Source organism: Lithobates pipiens, unplaced genomic scaffold (assembly GCF_037356315.1).
Source record: "Lithobates pipiens isolate NorthernLeopardFrog02 unplaced genomic scaffold, aLitPip1_a1.2 Scaffold_18, whole genome shotgun sequence".
In the NCBI taxonomy this organism is placed as follows: domain Eukaryota; kingdom Metazoa; phylum Chordata; class Amphibia; order Anura; family Ranidae; genus Lithobates; species Lithobates pipiens.
The window spans coordinates 293783048-293803776 of record NW_027507758.1 but is presented as its reverse complement, the minus strand read 5'-3'; the positions used below and the strand labels follow the sequence as shown (position 1 = coordinate 293803776).

Below are 20729 nucleotides of genomic sequence, written 5' to 3'. Positions count from 1 at the left end.
TTTTTGCCCCTACATTAGAAAAATACGGAATGAAGTTAATTGGCACAGATAGCACAAGCCCCTTTCTTTTCACCAATTTTGTATATGATTCATTATATTTCAGAAAGAAAACCTCTATAGACTATACAGTATATCCTCACAGTAAAGCCCAGTACTTACCTTGTGGCTTATCTTCAATATTTTCTGAGGGGCCTTGCATCTCTTCCTGCTGTTTCTTCTGTTCTAGCTGCAATCTCATTATCTCCTCCTGTTCTTTTCTGAAAATGAACAATTGGGAATGATAAATATTATATCTTTTTTCATTATCACTCTGGTTTTGGTTAAACAGACACAGTCATCTTTGCCCCCCAACCAATATATACCCATTTCTCCAGTGCTCCCCTGCTTCTCCCTCTGCAAAATACTTAGCGCTTCTGGGTATGGGGAAACAAACGACTCCCTCCCATTATGTAATGCTCGAGCCCAGCTGCCATCTTTTAGAGATAAACACTGCCACACAATGGAAGGGTAAAAGTCGGTGCTCCCTCTGAGCTCTGACACTAGCCCACTCTGAAAATGCTGGAGGCAACTGCCATGGATAAAGGAGAAAAAGTGTATTTTGCACGTTTGCCCACTGAAAAAGAAATGCTCAGTTTATAATTTGAATGTTAGTTTTTTTTAACAGCGAGAGACAGAATAACAACAAAAATATCCAGAAAAACGCATTTAGAAAAAGATATAAATTGATTTGCATTTTAACCACTTCAGCCCCGGAAGGATTTGCCCCTTAATAACCAGGCCATTTTTTGCGATACGGCACTGCGTTGTTTTAACTGACAATTGCGCGGTCGAGCGACAATTGTGACAATTACCCAAACAAAATAGAGCTTTCTTTTGGTGGTTTTTGATCACCTCTGCGGTTTTTATTTTTTGTGCTATAAACAAAGAGCGACAATTTAGGAAAATATTTATTTTTTTACTTTTTGCTAAAATACAGTACATATCCCCCAAAAAATGAGAAAAAAAAACGAATAAATATTCTTCAACATATTTTTGGTTAAAAAAAAAATCGCAATAGGCATATATTGACAGGTTTGCCCAACAATGATAGCGTCTACAAAATAGGGGATAGATTTTTGTCATTTTTATAAATAGGGGGTTAAATGTGTTACCTAGGTGTGTTCTAACTGTTGGGGGGTTGGCTACCAGGGACATGACAGAGATGACTGTTCCTGATCACTGGGAACAATAGATCCCTGTCATGTCACTAGGCTGAATGGGGAATCACCCTGTTTACAAAGGCAGTTCCCCGTTCCGCCTCTGTAATAGGCGATTGCAGGTCGCCGGCGGACATCGAGTCTGTCTGACCCATGGGCAGGCTCCTGCAGCATGCAGCAGACATAAGCGCGCGCCACCCAGCTATCATGCCTGCGTGACCCGCCGTACAACTACAGCGATTTGTACAGGAGAGCCGTCCTGCTGCCATATAACCAGGGCCGTATTTAGCGCAGTGAGATCAGAGAATGGAAGCCCCGCCCACATACCTCTAAATGTATGTAGTGTGTTTGGCTGCTCAGGTATGTCCTTGCACCCATAAAATGCCTGACTGCTTAAACCCTGAGCTGTGTTATTCAACTGTCAAGCTATGCGTTGCTAAAAGTTCTCTGACCATCACCTGTAGCATGTACAAAGTCTCTGTCTCCTGCAGTATGTCCACAGTCTCTGATTGTCTCCTGCAGTATGTCCGCAGTCTCTGATTGTCTCCTGCAGTATGTCTGCAGTCTTTGATTGTCTCCTGCAGTATGTTCGCAGTCTCTGATTGTCTCCTGCAGTATGTCCGCAGTCTCTTATTGTTTCCTGCAGTATGTCCGCAGTGTCTGATTGTCTCCTGCAGTATGTACACAGTCTCTGATTGTCTCCTGCAGTATGTCCGCAGTCTCTGATTGTCTCCTGCAGTATGTCCGCAGTCTCTGATTGTCTCCTGCAGTATGTCCGCAGTCTTTGATTGTCTCCTGCAGTATGTCCACAGTCTCTGATTGTCTCCTGCAGTATGTCCGCAGTCTCTGATTGTCTCCTGCAGTATGTCCGCAGTCTCTGATTGTCCCCTGCAGTATGTCCGCAGTCTCTGATTGTCTCCTGTAGTATGTCTGCAGTCTCTGAACCTCTCCTGTAGTATGTCTGCACTCTCTGACACTCTCCTGTAGTATGTGTATTAATGTGCCCCTTTACTTGCTCAATTATTTAGGATTGCTCCACTGCTCAGTGAAAGGTAATGATGTGTATTAGCCTGTAACAACCAATCAGCGAACAGTAGTGATCTGCTTTAATCTCTAGCAGCCAATCAGTAAGTGGTAATGATGTGCATTAACCTTTAGCAACCAATCGGCAAGCAGAAATTATGTGTTGTAACCTCTAGCAACCAGCCAGCGAGCAGTAAGGATAGGCGGTAACTTCTGGCAAACAATTGCAATCACTGCGTGATCTGCTGCAGTAAACTGATTTTGAGTCTACCTGCTATTTTTTATATGTCTCAGAATGGAGGGGGGGCCCCAAGAAAATGTTTGCCCAGGGCCCAATCAAAATTAAAGACGGCCCTGCATATAACGATAGCGGCTTGTTGGCAAGCGCATAATGAATGAAATAAATATTTGATCCCCTATCAATCAGCAAGATTTCTGTCTCCCAGTAGTCCTCTATACAGGTAACAAGCTGAGATTAGGAGCACTCTTTTAAAGGATAGTGCTCTTAATCTCAGCTTGTTACCTGTATAAAAGACACCTGTCCACAAAAGCAATCAATCAGATTCCAATCTCTCCACCATGGGTAATCAATTTATAACTTTTTTGAAATGTGTTTTTCTGGATATTTTTGTTGTTATTCTGCCTGTCACTGTTAAATAAACCTACCATTAAAGTTGTTGTAAACCCTTACAAACCACTTTGACCTACAGATAAGCCTAGATTAAGGCTTACCTGTAGGTACAAGAAATATCTCCTAAACCTACAGGGTTTAGGAGATATTTACTAAAAGATAGGCACAGGCGCACTATCACCGTTAGCAGCATGCTGCTGCTAACGGCGATATGTTATTAGTGGCAGCTCCCGTGCACATGCGTGGGAGTGTCATTATCGCTGCTCTGCGCTGTGAGTGGCCGGAGCAGAGACACCGGGAAGAAGATGGATGCTCCGTACTACAGGGGACTGCGGTGACATCGTTGGCTCCTCTGTCAGGTTAGTGACACATAATGGGTTACTATGCGATGCACAGTAGCCCATTATGCTTTACCTTTGCAGGGAGACAAAGAAGAAGTAAACCCATCAGGGTTTACTTCCTCTTTAAAATGATAGACTGATCCTTTCTTTGTCAGTGGGCAAACGTACAAAATCAGCAGGAGTTCAAATACTTTTTTCTCCTCACTATATATATATATATATATATATATTTATGTATATCTTGTGAAATACTATATTTTGAATTGCATACGTTTGCACACATTTGAGAAATATATGCTACTGCTTCTTGCTCAGGGGAAGGTGAGTATACAGAATAGGAGGTTGTTGTAAGGGATTAGGAGATTTAGTTGACATTTTAAAGTTAATATTAGGGTTAGGTTTTCTATAGAAAAGTAAGTGTTAAACGATCATTTTAGGGGTTATCTAGGGTGCTAAGCTGAGTTTTAAGTATTAGCATTAGGTTAAGAGTTAGTAATTAAGGGGTAAATGTTAAGGTATAGGATAAGAATTAAAGAGGGATTCCACCAAAAAAAAAATATTAAAAGCCAGCAGCTATAAATACTACAGCTGCTGACTTTTAATAAATGGACACTCACCTGTCCTGGGTTCCAGCGATGCCGGCAGCCGAGGCCGATCGATCGCTCGGCTCTCGGCTGCTGTCGCCACCATTCTAGGTGAGGGAATCAGGAAGTGAAGCGAATCGGCTTCACTTCCCGATTCCCTACTGCGCATGCGCGAGCCGCGCCGCGCAATAGGAAATCTCCGCGCTGTCACTGGGACCCGTGTGTGTCCCAGCAGACAGCGCGGCAGGGCAGGAAATGGCGTAGACTCCCACGGGAGTCTATGCCCAGAAGTGGGTGAAAATACCTGTCTTTGACAGGTATCGCCACCCCATTCCCCCCTGAAAGGTGTCAATTGTGACACCGGAGGGGGGGAGGGATCCGATCAGCGGAGGTTCCACTTTAGGGTGGAATCCCGCTTTAAATGTTGGAGGGGGGGTTAAAATGTCAAAGGTTGGCTTATGCATTACAGGGTTAGGGTTTACATTTTAAAGGGGTTGTAAAGACAGAAGTTTTTTTTATCCTAATGCATTCTATGCATTAGGATAAGAAGCTTTCTGTGTGCAGCAGCAACAATCAGCCCCCCCCCCCCCCCCAATACTTATCTGAGCCCATCTAGATCCAGCGATGTTGCAGGAGTGTCTGGTCTGCCCAGGTTTCCCCTCCTCATTGGCTGAGACAGCAGCATGACGCCATTGGCTCCCACTGCTGTCAAAGTCAGTCAGCTAATGAGGAGAGAAAAGGGGCCGCTAAATGGACACAGGGGGCTGTGGCTCAGCTGCCCCCATAGCAAGCTGCTCTGTGCAAAACCACCCAACAACCTAATCCGGTGAAAGTACTGTTTGGATATTCTGACAGCTGCTGCAACAGGAGATTTGTTCATCTGTGCTGTTTAGCATGGATGAAGGAGTCTGTTTGAAAGTTTGAATTTTAAAAATCTATGAGTGTATGGCCAGCTCAAAGTGTTACTAAACCCAGGACACTGCATTCACTATATTTGGTCTCCCACAGTACCCAGAACGAGTAAATGGAATTATTTGAGTAATTATAAACTGCTAAATACCTTTTGTCATCAGCACTATATAGCAGTCTTGTAACCTCTAGCAGTGTCCAGCCAAGCTCTGGTTAGAGCTTATAGAAGGAGTTTTCTAACTTCCCTATGAGGCTGCAGAACCACTGACTCTCTGCTGATCACACAAACTCTCCCAAGGAAAAAAAAACCCTCTCTAGCAATACACACCAAACTGAGCATGTGCAGCCTGACTCCATAGACTCTGTGTTATCAGGAAATTATCAGGGGACAGTGGAAGGTGGGGAGGATCAGAGAAGACAGGATCAAACAGCCCTTTTACACAATGCGGAGGATTAACCCCTTAGGTTCCACAGTGAGTATAACAAGCATGCTTTACTGCATATACAGACTGATTTGACTGTTGAGGGTTTAGTAACACTTATGCCCCGTACACACGATCGGACTTTCCAACAACAAAACGTTGGCATTTTGTTTGAAGGTTGTTGGCTCCAACTTGTCTTGCATACAAACAGTCACAAAAATGTTGGCCAACAATTACGAACATAGTGACGTACAAGACGTACGGCGAGCCGATAAAAAGGAATTCAATAGTCATGTGATATCTCCATTACGAACGCTAGTTTTACAAGACTGAGCGCTTCCGGCTCATCCTTGATTCTGAGCATGCGTGTTTGTACTTTGGACTTGTGTACACACAATCGGAAAGTCCGACAACACACATTTGTTGGTGGAAAATTTGAGAACCTGCTAGCCAGAATTTGTTGGCAGAAAGTCAGACAACAAATATCCGATGGAGCACACACACGGTCGGACTTACTGCCAACAAGCTCACATCCAACATTTCCTGTCGGAAAATCCGATCGTGTGTACACGGCATACGTTTTAAACCCAATTCCAGCTTCTGCCTCCCCCTGTTTGCTGCAATCTATATAACATAAATGTATGACCTAATTTTCCTAATAAAGTCATACAGATATACCCACTGTCTAGGGTGACATTTTTTGTTCCTGGGAGAAAACGAATGTACTCAGAGAAAATCCAAGCAAACAATGGGAAAACACATAAATTCCCTGCAGTCAAAATTACTAGTGGAGACTGAACCCAGGATCTCCAAGCTACAGGGTTACACTGCTTAGCACTAATCCTATGTTTTTAGTACAGGCTACTTAGATTTTATGCTGTGACAGCATATCTATGGCTAAGATTTTTAATTTTTTTTCCTGTAGAAAATGGTGACTGTGAACCCTAGGAAAATTAAATGTATAATTTAAACAATTAAGAACAGAAACGCGCAATCTGAGTGTAGTATATGAACAGATTTATTATGGCAAAAAGACAAATGGTAACTCATATCGTGACAGTTAAAATCAGGCTCATCATATAGTAAGGGCTTCCGATCAGTCTCATAACAGGGAACCACAGACCATACTAGGATACATCTGCAGGACCAAGAAAGCACACCGGGGGGTGCTGCATCTGATGCATCTAGATCAGCAGAAAGTTACCCTTAACGCTCCAGTTGGGCTCTATGAACTTTTTGCTGTTCTGCATAGACATTTATGTACACACAACACTTATTGCGCCATATACCCCATTACTACTGTAGAATTTTAACAATGTATACAATAATATATCCCATATTGTGGCCACGTGTTAAAAAAAAAACACACTAAAAAAAAACAAAAAACACACAACGATACCTTGCTTCCTCCTCTTCCTGTAGCTTCCTTGCCCTTTCCTTCTCAAGTCTTTGCAATATATTACTATTTATTTCCTGTTTATTTAGCATGTACAGTCTATTAAGCAGACACTTTCCTGAAATACAAGAATATGTCAGTGAACACGTGGGAAACTTTACAAGTAATAAGAGTACAACTTAAAGCGATATCGAACCTAAAAACAATTTTTATTTTCTGTTATCTTTTGAAGATTGTATCGCACTTACCGTTATCTGTTGAATTTTTTAAACAAATGACAATATCAGGAGCAAGTCCCTTCTCACTAAGAGGTATCCAATAATTTGGTGAATTTGGGAAATTGTCTAATACCCATCCTCCAACAGGTGGGGCACCAGGAAACCGCTCTTTATTTTCTTCATTGAACTGTATAAAATATTGACAAAAATAAATAAATCAAGATTTTTAAAAAAAACAACCTTTGCTTGCAAATTAGAATTGTGATTCATGCATTTAGTCAGACATTTAGTACCCCTCAGTCAATTGCTTGTGAGTCACATATTGTCCTCAACATATATGCAAGCAGTATATTCTTTGCAGTAGCAGCCTACCTGTCTGTCTGTGCAATGGATAGGATTCCTCTAACCATGAGTTCAAGGAACATCAAAACAATATATTATTTTAAAATAATATTGTCTACTTAAAAACTTTTTTTACTAAATGTTGTTTGATGCTGTAAGAGGATCAAACAATACATTGATTGAAAGCTGTCTGGTTCAGCGCAGACTGGAGTAGAAGTCAGATGTTTGATTGATTTCTGTTGAAGGGACAGCAGCTGAAGCTACTGGTCAGTGTATTGTGACAGCAGCAGATTCCACTGTCAGTATGCAATGTTTTGGTGGGGGGGGGGGGTCCTCCAAACTAACCCTAACCCTACCCTAAATAGGGTAACATTTGTTACCCTATTTCCCTGAAAATAAGACCTAGCGTGATTGTCGGTGATGGCTGCAATATAAGCCCTACCCCCCAAATAAGCCATAGTTAAAGTCCTTGTAGGTCTTTGAAATTAAAGCTGTGATGTTCCCGGCGCTCTATTCAACCAGACGGCTCTCTTCACTGCAGAGGGGCATAGCTGGCTGCATCAGTGGGGGGCATAGCTGGCTGCATCAGTGGCGGGCATAGCTGGCTGCATCACTGGGGGGCATAGCTGGCTGCATCACTGGGGGGCATAGCTGGCTGCATCACTGGGGGGCATAGCTGGCTGCATCAGTGGGGGGCATAGCTGGCTGCATCACTGGGGGGCATAGCTGGCTGCATCACTGGGGGGCATCGCTGGCTGCATCACTGGGGGGCATAGCTGGCTGCATCACTGGGGGGCATAGCTGGCTGCATCACTGGGGGCATCGCTGGCTGCATCACTGGGGCCATCGCTGGCTGCATCACTGGGGCCATCGCTGGCTGCATCACTGGGGGCAACACTGGGGGCAACACTGGCTGCACTTATCTCTTTAATCATGTCGCCAGTCTCTGACCACCTCCTGTACCATGTCGCCAGTCTCTGACCACCTCCTGTACCATGTCGCCAGTCTCTGACCACCTCCTGTACCATGTCGCCAGTCTCTGACCACCTCCTGTACCATGTTCTCTGTCTCTGACCACCTCCTGTACCATGTCCCCAGTCTCTGACCACCTCCTGTACCATGTCCCCAGTCTTTGACCATCTCCTGTACCATGTTCTCTGTCTCTGACCATCTCCTGTACCATGTTCTCTGTCTCTAACCACCTCCTGTACCACGTCCCCAGTCTCTGACCATCTCCTGTACCATGTCCCCAGTCTCTGACCACCTCCTGTACCATGTCCCCAGTCTCTGACCACCTCCTGTACCATGTCCCCAGTCTCTGACCACCTCCTGTACCATGTCCCCAGTCTCTGACCACCTCCTGTACCATGTCCCCAGTCTCTGACCACCTCCTGTACCATGTCCCCAGTCTCTGACCACCTCCTGTACCATGTCCCCAGTCTCTGACCATCTCCTGTACCATGTCTGCAGTCTCTGACCACCTCCCCAGTCTCTAACCATCTCCTGTACCATGTCCGCAGTCTCTGACCACCTCCTGTACCATGTCCCCAGTCTCTGACCACCTCCTGTACCATGTCCCCAGTCTCTGACCACCTCCTGTACCATGTCCCCAGTCTCTGACCACCTCCTGTACCATGTCCCCAGTCTCTGACCACCTCCTGTACCATGTCCCCAGTCTCTGACCACCTCCTGTACCATGTCCCCAGTCTCTGACCACCTCCTAAATCTCTCCAAGCCCTCAACACCAACACCACTTCTCAGGAATAGGAGAGTCAACCTGCCTCTGCAACAGGGACCGGTCCTGATTAGCGCCGAAGGAACCACTATGTATTTAACTGCCAGAAGAGGCAGACCAAGAAAATCTCTACAATAATAATAAGGGGCAATAGTGGACTGGTGGTAGCTGGTGTGTCGGTCAAAATGCATGCCAAGTTGCAGGCCAGAGGCAGTGGCAAATGGGCAGAGACTGAGAAGCCCCAGAATCCCTAATGGTTCCATACCAAGCCTAAGCAAACAGCTGCATTTAAAGGCAACCTCTACCTCAGAAGCAGTTGGACAGGGAGTCTTTTTCAGACTGGCCAGATGGGTCAGCCTTAGCTTGCTTTTGGGAAGTTGCTAGGGCAAGTTGGTATATCAGAAGCAAAAAGTGGATGTTTTAAATCTGTCCAATCTGACTGTGTGGATGTCTATTCAATAATGCTCAGGTACTAAGCTAAACTAACTAAGTCATTTAAAAGATACCTCTGCCTCAAAAGCAGCAGACCAATCAGGCTTCATCAGATTAGCCCGGAGTGCCATTCTACCTGCAGAAATGCAATATCCTTTGCAGAGGGCCAGGGACAGCAAATGGATCTGGAGATGAAGAAGGTTCATACTACTATTAAGTAGTGTTTTGCGACCTGCGGGTGAGCTCACTTCGGTAGCCAGACTGTCAGGATCTCAGACAAGATGAAAACAGAGCTCTGGCCAGTGATAAACTCTCTATGATGGCTGATCCTAGAGTGAAAATGAAGTATCCAGTGATGCAGTTCAGCCACTGGATACAAGACTGTATGCTGTTTCTCTGGTAGTCCGTTGTGGTCAGTTAACCTTTATGGCTCATCCCACAAGTAACACACACCCCTTTTAAGTCAGAGTGGTGACTGACTGTGTAAATCGGATCTGGTGATATCTAGAAGTGGGATTTATTACTCATGTTAATCGCCAATGACCAGAGGTTAGCCAAAAGGTAAAGTAACGAAGATTGAATGACAGGTTAAACCTGGAAAAACTATATAGGAGAATAAAGAATCAATTATCATATTTTTTTGCCTGCCTAAACCCAAGTCGACCCAAGTCGCTGAGTAGAGCAGTGGTCATCAACCCTGTCCTCAGGGCCCACTAACAGGCCAGGTTTTATGTATTACCTTGGGGAGATGTAGACTAGAATACTGAAATTACTGAGCAGCAAATGATATCACCTGTGATGTATTTCAGTTATCTTGCAAACCTGGCCTGTTAGTGGGCCCTGAGGACAGGGTTGATGACCAATGCAGTAGAGGGTCAGCTGGCAGAATTATATGTAAATTTGAGCTTTAGGATCCGTGGGTCCTGTGCATTAAGGAAGCCATTGGAATTTTCATTCCTCTCCTCCAACTCATTGCATTTCCTCCATGATGCATTCGAGCAGAAGGGTTATGACTGCATGTTCTTTAGTCAAAAGTAAGACATATCCAAAACTGCATATGACATTGTTGCAATCAATCTATCCAGCCATCAGTAAGGCTTGACTTCCACAAATTGTACCCAATGATTTCCAAGGAGTACCTCAAGAATACACATGCATTACTTCAAGTCTCATAAAAGTCACAGCAAAATCACACAACTTTTAGGTCTTAATAGTGGAAACCTAGGCAAAGATTGTAGATTGTCTTTAGACCTAGAAGGTGTGTGTGTGTGTGTGTCTATACTGTATACACACTTTGAGACACCCATGCTTCTGCAAGTACCTTCGCTTGGCCGTTTGAGAGTTCACTACAAGTTCATCTGGCAGACTTTGGCCTTTCCACAAACTCTGGGCATTTCCCAGAATATTAGGTACAACAGTGGCCGCCTTGCGAGAGCAAGGACTTCTGGTGAGCCTTGTTTGGGCACCAGCCTGGCTAGTTCAGACTCTGATTGAATTGGGAGGAACTATCATTGAGAGACCAACTAGTCTCATTATAGCAATTACCTGCCTAGAAGCAGTTCTGAATCTCTGAAGAATACAGTAGAGTTACCCACAGAGAGAGCAACAGTATAAGTATCTCACTTGAACAAATTATAGTGCTTTCCCATTGGTTGCATCCCACGGTTGAAAAAGGGTAAAGAGGTAGCTTGTAGTAACCCGTGTGGTCCGAGCGGCCCAATGAAAGATTAACAAAGGAATTAACAGGTTTTATAGTAAGGGAAGACTTGCTCCCTGCACCAGGAACAGTGACTCCACAGAGGGAGGTAGCTAAGGTAGCTAATCTTTCAACTTATCAGCTACTAGGCATACCAATCATTGCAAGCTATTACTTGTTGGGTATTCATGCCAATGGAGGACAAGTTGCCAAAAGTCAGAGTTGCAGTCGTCGCAGACTGAAATTCTTCTGAAAATGCAACAAAGAGCATCAGTTGTGTTGCAAAAGACTCAGCAAAATGGGGAAGTCCTATCTTTGCTGTCCAAAAGAAATGCAAGACTAGTTAACTTCTGTCAGAGGTATCTCCCAGTTAGGTCTGCCAGCCCTTTAAGTTCGGTTTTCCTAGAACTTCCTGCCAGAAGGCATAAGGTACAAAGCTGTTGGATGCCAAGGGATGGTCTCCAAACCAACAAGCTGTTCAAGGGATCGGCAACAAATAAGGCTATCAGGATATTGATCTAACAGTAACCTTGGTGGCTTCCCATAGGTGGAAGCAGTGAAACTACTGATATCCAGCTGGAGCTGCAGATTAGCCAATATGTATATTGAACAAACCTAATAGTCTCCAGGATCCTTATCAGGATCTGCAGTTGTTCAGTAGGGATGAGGACAATAATTGCCCGGGGGCCTGCAGGCCATGATATCCGTGGGTTTCAGTCTCAGATCTGAGAACCTCTTATTCTTCCTGAGATCCAATACCTCATACAGCGCGGCCTACGGTATCTTCCAAATTCAGACAAGTTATATCTAGATCTGTCATCTGGAGAGCAAGAAGTGAAGGCTCATCTGGAGGTCTCACCTTTAGGCTGCTTTCACACTGGGGCGGTATTCAGGCGTTACAGCGCTAAAAATAGCGCCTGTGTAACGCCTGAAAAAAACCGGCCCCGGAGGGCTTTCACACTGGAGCGATGCGCTGGCAGGACGGTGAAAAAAGTCCTGCTAGCTGCATCTTTGCAGCGGTGAAGGAGCGGTGTATTCACCGCTCCTATACCGCTCCTACCCATTGAAATCAATGGGACACCGCGGCAATACCGCCGGCAAAACGCCGCTGCAGCGGCGCTTTGCGGGCGGGTTTAACCCCTTTTTGGCCGCTAGCGGGGGTTAAAACCACCCCGCTAGTGCCCGCACACCGCCGCTAAAACGCCGCTAAAAATAGCGGCGCTTTACCGCCGACGCTGCTCCCGCCCCAGTGTGAAAGCAGCCTTAGTGTTTGAAATCCTATGGAAGTCAGGGCGCCTACTCCCAACTTCAAGTACATTAGATCATAGGAAACCCTACAGGATTTAAAGGATGTTCCCTGCTGTAAGCCCTTGTACACATGGTCAGAGATTCCGTCGAAATGTGTCCGATCAGAGCGGTTTGTCGGATATTCCGACTGTGTGTGGTATGCATGTTTCCGTCGGAATATCCGTCGGACCAAATTTTCCAACTTGCTGGAAATATTTTCCGACAAACTGCTCCGATCGGACATACTCCGATCATGTGTAGAGAATTCCGATTGGACAAAGTGCCACGCATGCTCACATCTAATTCCTACATCAAAGCTTTTGGCTACTAGCCTGAACGTAGTCCCGTCGTAACGAAATTATGTCATCACGTTCTGAAAGATCGGATTTTCCGACAACTTTGTCCGACCGTGTGCATGCAACAGTTTCGGACAAGATCCGTCGGACAAAATCCGACGGATTTGGTTGTCGGAATCTCTGACCATGTGTACAAGGGCTTAGGATCAAATTGTATACAAGTAAACCTAGAGACGGCATTAAAGGATAGATGAGGCTCAGTCGTGTCCTCACTCTCTGGGATCCAGTAATTGTTGCACATCTTGACAAACCAATTCCGAAAGACTGGGCAGATTGTTCTTTCCCCCTCTGGATTCTTCCAAATAGTGTGGGACACATTGACTCTCCATTCAAAGGGATAAGTCCTCCTCAATATGGCAGTAACACTGAAGAAGTATTTTGTATGGCTAATAGGTCTAGAAGGATCTCAGATATCCAAGTGTCAAGCCATAAACTATCTTGTTGCTGAAATTATCAGGCAAAATGGCTCTAGTCTCTTCCTCAGCACTATACAGAGGTCTGCATCTTTACATCTGGGTTAGAACATCATCCTTCTGGCATATCCAAACTAAAGTGTTTGAAGTACCACAAGCATTGGAAATAGATTCAAGGTTGAAGAGAGACATAGAATTGGCCCTTCTACAAGGAGCTCTTCAGGCATCAGAAGAAGACAGTCGCTGTCCATTAAAGACAATTGCAGTGGTGCGGCTCAAGTTAGTCAAGGGGCTTAGATGGCTAGGACAAATCCATCAATTGAGGGCAGAGACTGTTTTCCCAGATGGATTGTGCATCCATGGATGGAACTCCAAAGGAGTCCCTCCAGAACTAATATGTAAACTAAGACCTGGTCTACATTCAACATGTTGGGGGCCCATTTTAAACTGGACCAAGCAGCCTTAGCAACAATACATTTCAGTCGTTAGTGGGGATAGAGCTAATCCTCGATTTAAACACTTCAGTATTACCCACTCTTAAAGTCTGGTGATTTGGTACATCCCATATGTATATGGTGTCATGCTGTGTCAGGAAAGAGGAAAATTCTATACTTACCTGTCGGTAATTTTCCGTTCCTGATGCAAAGCATGACAGCATATAGGAAGGGCCATCTTTTCGCATGGGCACGTTGGGCAGTTGCCCGGGGGCCCCACTTGCTTGAGAGGCCCCACCTGCCCAGCGACCCCAGCCAAGCATCATTCAGATGTCAAAAAGTTTGCTGCCGCATTGTACCAGTGCTTTGCGATGCGGCTCCAGCATTAATACCCTCTAAGCAGCACCAGAGTATAAGTGTGTACATTTATATATATTTATTTAGTTGTATGATTTAGTGGTGAACGTTATTGGTGCCTGGGCCCCCTCAAATTTTGACTGTAATATCTTATGTGTTCCCCTTATATATCAATCCTAGAGTTGCCACTAGTTTGAGGAAGTGTAAGAAAGGTGAGGAAAAATAAACTTTATTACGTATTGGTGAATATAACCTTTAGAGCAGCAATGAAATGTAATGTTTTGAGTGGAGCACAGAAGAGAAAAAAGGCTGCAGAGGAGAAAGAGAAAATGTGCAAACTTTGCGCAATCGTGCGTGAATGTGTAGACAGGGCCCCAGTGCACTGTATTGCCCGGGATCCTATAATGCTCTTAAGATGACACTGCATATAGGTCCCTCCCGAAAGGGCTTTGCAGTGATACTACATTGTGAGAATGCTGCCTGCATGGAGGAAACTTACTTATATAGTATAACCGATCCTGGGATAGGGCAGGGGGTGGAGCCTACCCATATGTATATGCTGTCATGCTTTGCATCCAGAGTATAGGAACTCTATTACAGGAGGTGTTACTGGCATAGGTGTGTACCCCAATGCTCTAACACACATTCCTTTCTCTGCAGCCTCAGCTGCACAGAGCAGTGAATGAATGGGAAGTGCTCTGTGCTCAGTAGCTTCCTGTTCATTCACAAACTGTGCTTCAGTTATGAATGGACATAGTGAGTGACTGTGTTCATTTAGAAAACGAAGGGGCTGGTCAATTACATATTTACTAGCCCCTTCCCCCGCTCTCCATCCTGAAACATCCTTCGCAGCAGCCTGGGGGGAGAGGAGGGAAGCCAGGAGAACTGCGGGGCGGAGGGGACAGACACAGGGGAAATGCGGGCAGTAGGGAGAATAGGAACAGCACATAGTGATTAGGGTGTGCCCAGGCACACCTGGCACACCCCCTGTACACACCTATCGTTACTGGTTGGGTCACCAGGTGAAAACCGAGGGGGAAAAAACCTACAATAGAAAACAAATACAGCCATCACATCTCATGATTGGTAACCTGCAATATATTAAATTTTTGGCTTGAAGTTTAATACCGCTTTAAGTTTAAGAGGCTGATAAAGGCCTAGGATTAGTGTGGTACTCTACTATAGAGTACAGAACATAAAAATTGATTTTTAGATGGATTTAACAGAGGAAATTCACCTAGTCATTTTGATGACATGAGCACTACATAAAAAGGAATTACCTTGTTTAAAAGTGCCAGAATCAAATTCATTTGTAAAAGGTCACAATATGTGACAAAGTACCAATTACATATAACAACAGCTGTAGGTACAAGGAATATGAAATGTATTAATAGGCACCAGTTTTGAGGTATACAAATTGAGAAAAGCTAAAAGACCTTTGGTTTAACTTTTCTTGTTTATTAACTTTTCTTGTATTAAATTTAAGTTTTTTGTTCATTTTCAACATGCATTAAAAAAAAAGGACACCTACCGTTTATTTGTTAAAGGCAAATAAGCTGTTCATTTTGCAAGGACACTTTCCCCAGAGCTTAGTGAATGTGGTTTAATTTAACTTTGCAAAGATTACCCAATCATATACAATAAAAACAACAAAAAAACACAGAATTTTCGCTTTCATTTGATTGGATCATGAAAGTCAGCAGAGCTATACCCCATTCACTAAGTTCCTCGGGGAACTTCCTTTGAAAGCCAAATCACACACTGATGCTTAGTAGACAAAATTCCAGTGTTTGGATATTAGCCAAAATATTCAAAGATGTGACACTGTAATCAGATTGATACACAACTAATATTATTACTTGTTGATATAGCAGAACAATCTGATCTAATCTGTCAGAGGAAATGTATACATGAGCTATTACTCATACCTCTGTGATAGCTTTCTCCAGGGTGCTGACATAAACATCTGCACTTAATGTCACTGGAGTCTCCTGTGCAATTCTCATAGCTTCCTCAACCATTTGTTGCACTTCTGGATGGTCAGCAGTCACCTCCTCTACTTTGTCTGTAATATAAATATATATCAAATTCTCCCTTTTTTTTTTTCAAATATAAATTTTATTTGTTGTAGAAATGCCCAACATGGGCTTAGACAATACAATACATACACATATACATTAGAAACAATTGGGGAGGGAATGGAAGGAACATATTAAATTTATCACATGGAGAGAAGGAGAGGCAGAGTTCACATACATTTCAAACTTATCGATACACATCAAGTGGCAAATACTTCCTAACTAATCGTTGAAAGGCCAAAGCCCTCCTGAACGGAAAAGCCTCCAATAGGAGGCGGTAGATGAAGAAAAGCCTCAGTTATCCTCTACCTCCTACCTTCATCCCTCGATCACCCTCCATCCCACCCAGGCGAAACCTCATTGCGCGAAGGGGGGGGGGGGGGGGTGTCAGAAGGAGGCAAGGGAACTCATACGGATAAGGAGGGGAGACTGAGGAGGAAGGGAGGAAGGGGTGTGGTTACAGGGATGGAAGGGTATTGAAGGGTTCTGGTTGATTCAGGACAGCCCTGGCTTCTGCATTCGCTGGAGAATTGGCCTCATCAAGAGGTTCTAAGGGTGATACCCTCTGAAGAGAAAATGAAATGGTGCCAAACTGCCCATGTCCTTTTATATTTTCCTGATGTTGTCTCGCAGTGAGCACCAGGTCTTCCATTTTACTAATGTCCTCTACTCTCCGGATCCAGGTCGCCACTGATGGTGAGGTTTGGCTTTTCCATTGAAGTGGGATGCAGGATCTAGCGGCATTTACCAAGTGTCCTATAACAGACTTTTTGTATCTTTTAGTGGACATTGTGTTTACATGCAAGAGGAGGAAGGCCGGGTCGTCTGGCATATTATAATCCGTAAACTTCTGGATAGTTGTCCTAACTGTAGACCAAAAATAGGATAGTTTCGAACAGGACCAAAATATATGCAACAGCGTGCCTCTTTACGCCCAACGCCTCCAGCAAAGTGCTGAGGCATTTGGGTAATAAGTATGTAAAGCTTGAGGTGTTAAATACCACCTTGTTAGGAGGAGCTTATAATTGGTTTCCTGTACTTTCGTATAAATAGATGACTTTAGGGCAAACATTATAATACGAAGGTCAGGTGTGTGTTATCTGTCGGGGCAATAAGGAGGTTATACATTATGGTTCAGCGTTCTCAAGAGTGTCACAGAGGTGCCGAGGATGTTTGACCACTTGATATGAATAATGTTGAGTCAACAGGAGCTTTAAAATTAAAACCATGCCTATTAAACCTACTAGGAACAAGAAGCTTCATCATTACACCTCAGTTCCTAATTGAATAGGCCAGGGGTCTCCAAACTTTCAAAACAAAGGGTCGGGTTTACTGTCCTTAAGCCTTTAGGGGGGCCAGAGTGTGTCCAGTGGAAATAAAAAATGTCCTGACATCAGAGGGAGTAAACAATGCCCCATCGTTGGTGTCAGTGGGAGGAATAGTACTCCATAGTTGGTGTCAGTGGACGTAATAGTGCCTCATTCTTGGTGTCCGTGGGAAGAATAGTGCCCCAAGGACTGGATAAAGGCAAGCAAAGAGCTTGCACCTGGCCCTCGGGCCACAGTTTGGAGATCACTGCAATAGGCAATAGCACAGCCAATCATGAAGTATTCTTTCATAATTATTAGTCATTTTTAATTGAAATGACAAATTTACCATCTTGTTGAATTATATTTTGCTCCTCTGTATTCTCTATTATTTCCTGCTTTTGGGCTGAGTCCTCTTCCTTTGTGCCCGATTCCTCTACATTTTCTGTTTGCAAGATATAGCATTAATAATAATAATGTTACATTTTAGCCAGATAAAGACACATCAATCCTGCATAGGACAGCCAGTTGCCAAACTTTAATTTTTTTTAATTTAAAACAATTCCAGTTATCATTTGCACATGTATACACTATAAAGATCCACTACCATAGAAGACAGTTGTGAAAAACATATTATGGGCATAGGCACTAGCACATATTGGATAGACAAAAAGTTGATTTTAAAGAACATGAAATATTATGTGCACATGTGTTTTTCATCTTGTAAGGAGCAAATCCACAAGTCCCAGGGAGAAACTAAAACTATTCACAACACACTCCGGTTAACTTAACCTCCCTGGCAGTATGATTGTGTCAGATTTTTGATGCTGAAAGCGGTACACTGTTTTGCATGGAAATTTGGCGTTTTATATTGTAGGCTTGTAATTCTTAGTAATAACTCACTTAAACTTGTCCAAACCAGAGTCTACTAGACATCTTGGGTATGATAAAGTTTGAAACACAAAATCATACATTTATTATCACTGCTTTCCCGCAGGTCTAAAATGACTTTTGACGTAAAGGGGCACTTTTTGGCTGCCATGGACCTTCTCCAGTTTCCAGGCAGAAAGAACAGCACATACAGTATAACATAAAACTGCATGCAGGGCACTGGACAATGCACTAGGGACAATAGGGAGGTGAAATAATTTGATATTCTGGGCTCCGTCCCCGTGCGTCGCACTGCTCACAGGCAACAGAGCCCAGCATACAGTACATCAGGTGGAAGACACAGCCACCGCACACAGTGGAAGGACATTGCAGTATCCTGGGGACAAGGTAAGTTACTTTCCCTAGATACTGCGATGCAGCCCCAAGTGTGGCTCGGGGTTACCGCTCTTGGTATGGAAAATTCACTCTAAGCCACACTCGTGAATAAAGCAAAGAAGGTTAAAGTGATAGTAAAGTCTTGTATTTTTCTTTGTTAAAAATAACAAACATGTTATACTTATCTGCTTTGTAAAGTTGTTTTGCATAGAGCAGCCCAGATCCTCCTCTTCTCGGGCCCCTCTTTGGTGCTCCTGACCCGTCTCTCCTGTTCAGAGCCCCCACAGCAAGCAGCTTGCTATAAGGGCACCCGAGCCAACCCACAGCTCCCCGTGTCCATTCAGACATGGAGCCACGGCATGGCCTGCCCCCTTTCTCTCCTCATTGGCTCACTGGCTTTGACTGACAGCAGCGGGAGCCAATGACACCACGCTGCTGTCTCAGCCAATGAGGAGGGGAGTCCCATACAGCGAAAGTCTCTCGTGCAACATTAAGGAGAAAGGTGCCTCTAAGTGCAGTGGTTAAAAGATTTATTACAGGTACAATGGGATTAAAAACACTTACAAGATTGTCAATAACAGGTCATAGGCATATAATGATTAGTCCTCCTGCAGATCACTGTAATCCTCATCTGTCTAGGGGAGAGAGAGAGCTGTCCTGTAGCTGTCAGAGTCCCTGGTGACATGGATTGGCGTGTAGGTGAAGATACGATGAGGCAGCCCGGGTTCTGAAACCAAGCTGGAACGGCCGCTTTAATGCGTTTCGGAGCATGCACAGCTTCTTTGTCAGACCAGATCTTTTAACCACTGCACTTAGAGGCACCTTTCTCTTTCCTTTATGACCCTCCAGAGCTGCTTCTTCTCTACTAAGTGCTGCCTTCAGTGCCATCTCTCCACTGCATCTAAGGAATGGATACCCAGCCTCACCAAAGCGCCCTCATCTCTCCCTTTCTTATGCAACATTGCTGGATGTAGATGTAGCTTAGGTAAGTATTAGTGGGGCTCACTTCATTCACTTCCCCGCACAACAGCGCTGTGAGATACTGGGCCATCCAGAGAAGTGTGATATTATGCAAATATGCAAACACAGCTCTGGAACTCTGAGAAACACTGTGTTGTAATGTGAACACGACACACAAAAAACTATTGTTTGTGGTTTGTATTGAGTACTCCAGTATCCCAAGCTACTGTGTTACAAGATTGCAGGATTACAGACAAAAGAGAGTGAAGTAGAAGGTGCAGTACAACAATACCTAGATGAAAAACAAAATGACCCTGTATGTAGCCTGTTTTCCATGTATGTATCTCAAGACATATGCTGCGTACACAGGATCTGAGTTTTCTTCGGAAAAATCTTGGATGGTTTTTCAGACGGAATTCAACTCAAGCTTGGCTTGCATACACACGGTCCCAAAAAAGTTCTCTTTTGACCGTCAAGAACACAGTGATATAATACACTACGACGAGCCGAGAAAATGAAGCTCAATGCTTCCAAGCATGCATCGAATTGTTTCCGAGCATGCGTAGGAATTTTGCGTGACGGAATTTCAGCAGACGATCGGAATTTACGATCGGAACTTTTTCCGTCTGAAAAATAGAGAACCTGCTCTCAATCTTTTGCTGGCAGAAATTCCACCAGAAAATGTCAGATGGAGCATGCACATGGAAGGAATTTCTGACCAAAAGCTCTCATCGGACTTTTGCTGGTGGGATTTCCGATCGTGTGTACGGGGCAATAGGTTGTGTTTGCACAGGCGATTAATCATGATGCAAATCCCAGTGGCAAAAATCTATTGATTCCTGCGCTCTGTGTGCATCCAGCTGCATAGACAATCACTGTCTGTGCAAACAGGCACGAATCGCTGCGGTGGCTGACAGCTTGTCATTGCACTGTACAGGCTTGGAGGCACAGCTGTTAATTCCAGCCACAGGTATCAGTAAAATCTTGCCCTTGGATTTACACTGTGGTAAACGCCTGTGCGAATTCAGCCTTATTGTTTAATTCTCTAGGGAACATGTCTTTGTTAAAAAAAAACTAAAAAGCGTATCTACTCTTGGAAAAGATAGGTTACAAAACTGACATGCACTACAGTACATAATCAATAATAGCAGCCAGGAAAAAAAGTTAATTTGATCTTGAACTACAATAATGAAAAAATCTAAGTATGCAGCGCTAAAAATTTATAACGAGTCCATAAATACTGTAATACGATCATAATTCAAACTAGTGGCTCCATATAAGGGTGAAACAAAGGAGCCTGACGCCAGCTTTAGATGTAATAGAAGACACCACAAGGCACCCAGGTG

At 44.0% G+C, this 20729-nt stretch overlaps 1 protein-coding gene across 3 annotated transcripts in view; it reads right to left on the bottom strand.

The window, feature by feature from the left end:
- Window positions 1-20729, bottom strand: part of AK9 (adenylate kinase 9) — a 160781-nt gene that overhangs the window by 71748 nt on the left and 68304 nt on the right. For all 3 annotated transcript variants that reach the window (XM_077487133.1, XM_077487134.1, XM_077487132.1), the window contains 5 exons: window positions 17507-17602; window positions 15701-15837; window positions 6751-6907; window positions 6506-6620; window positions 160-257 (listed from right to left, as the gene is read on the bottom strand). In XM_077487133.1, the coding sequence (XP_077343259.1) occupies window positions 160-257; window positions 6506-6620; window positions 6751-6907; window positions 15701-15837; window positions 17507-17602 (603 nt within the window). The remainder of the gene's footprint in view (window positions 1-159; window positions 258-6505; window positions 6621-6750; window positions 6908-15700; window positions 15838-17506; window positions 17603-20729) is intronic.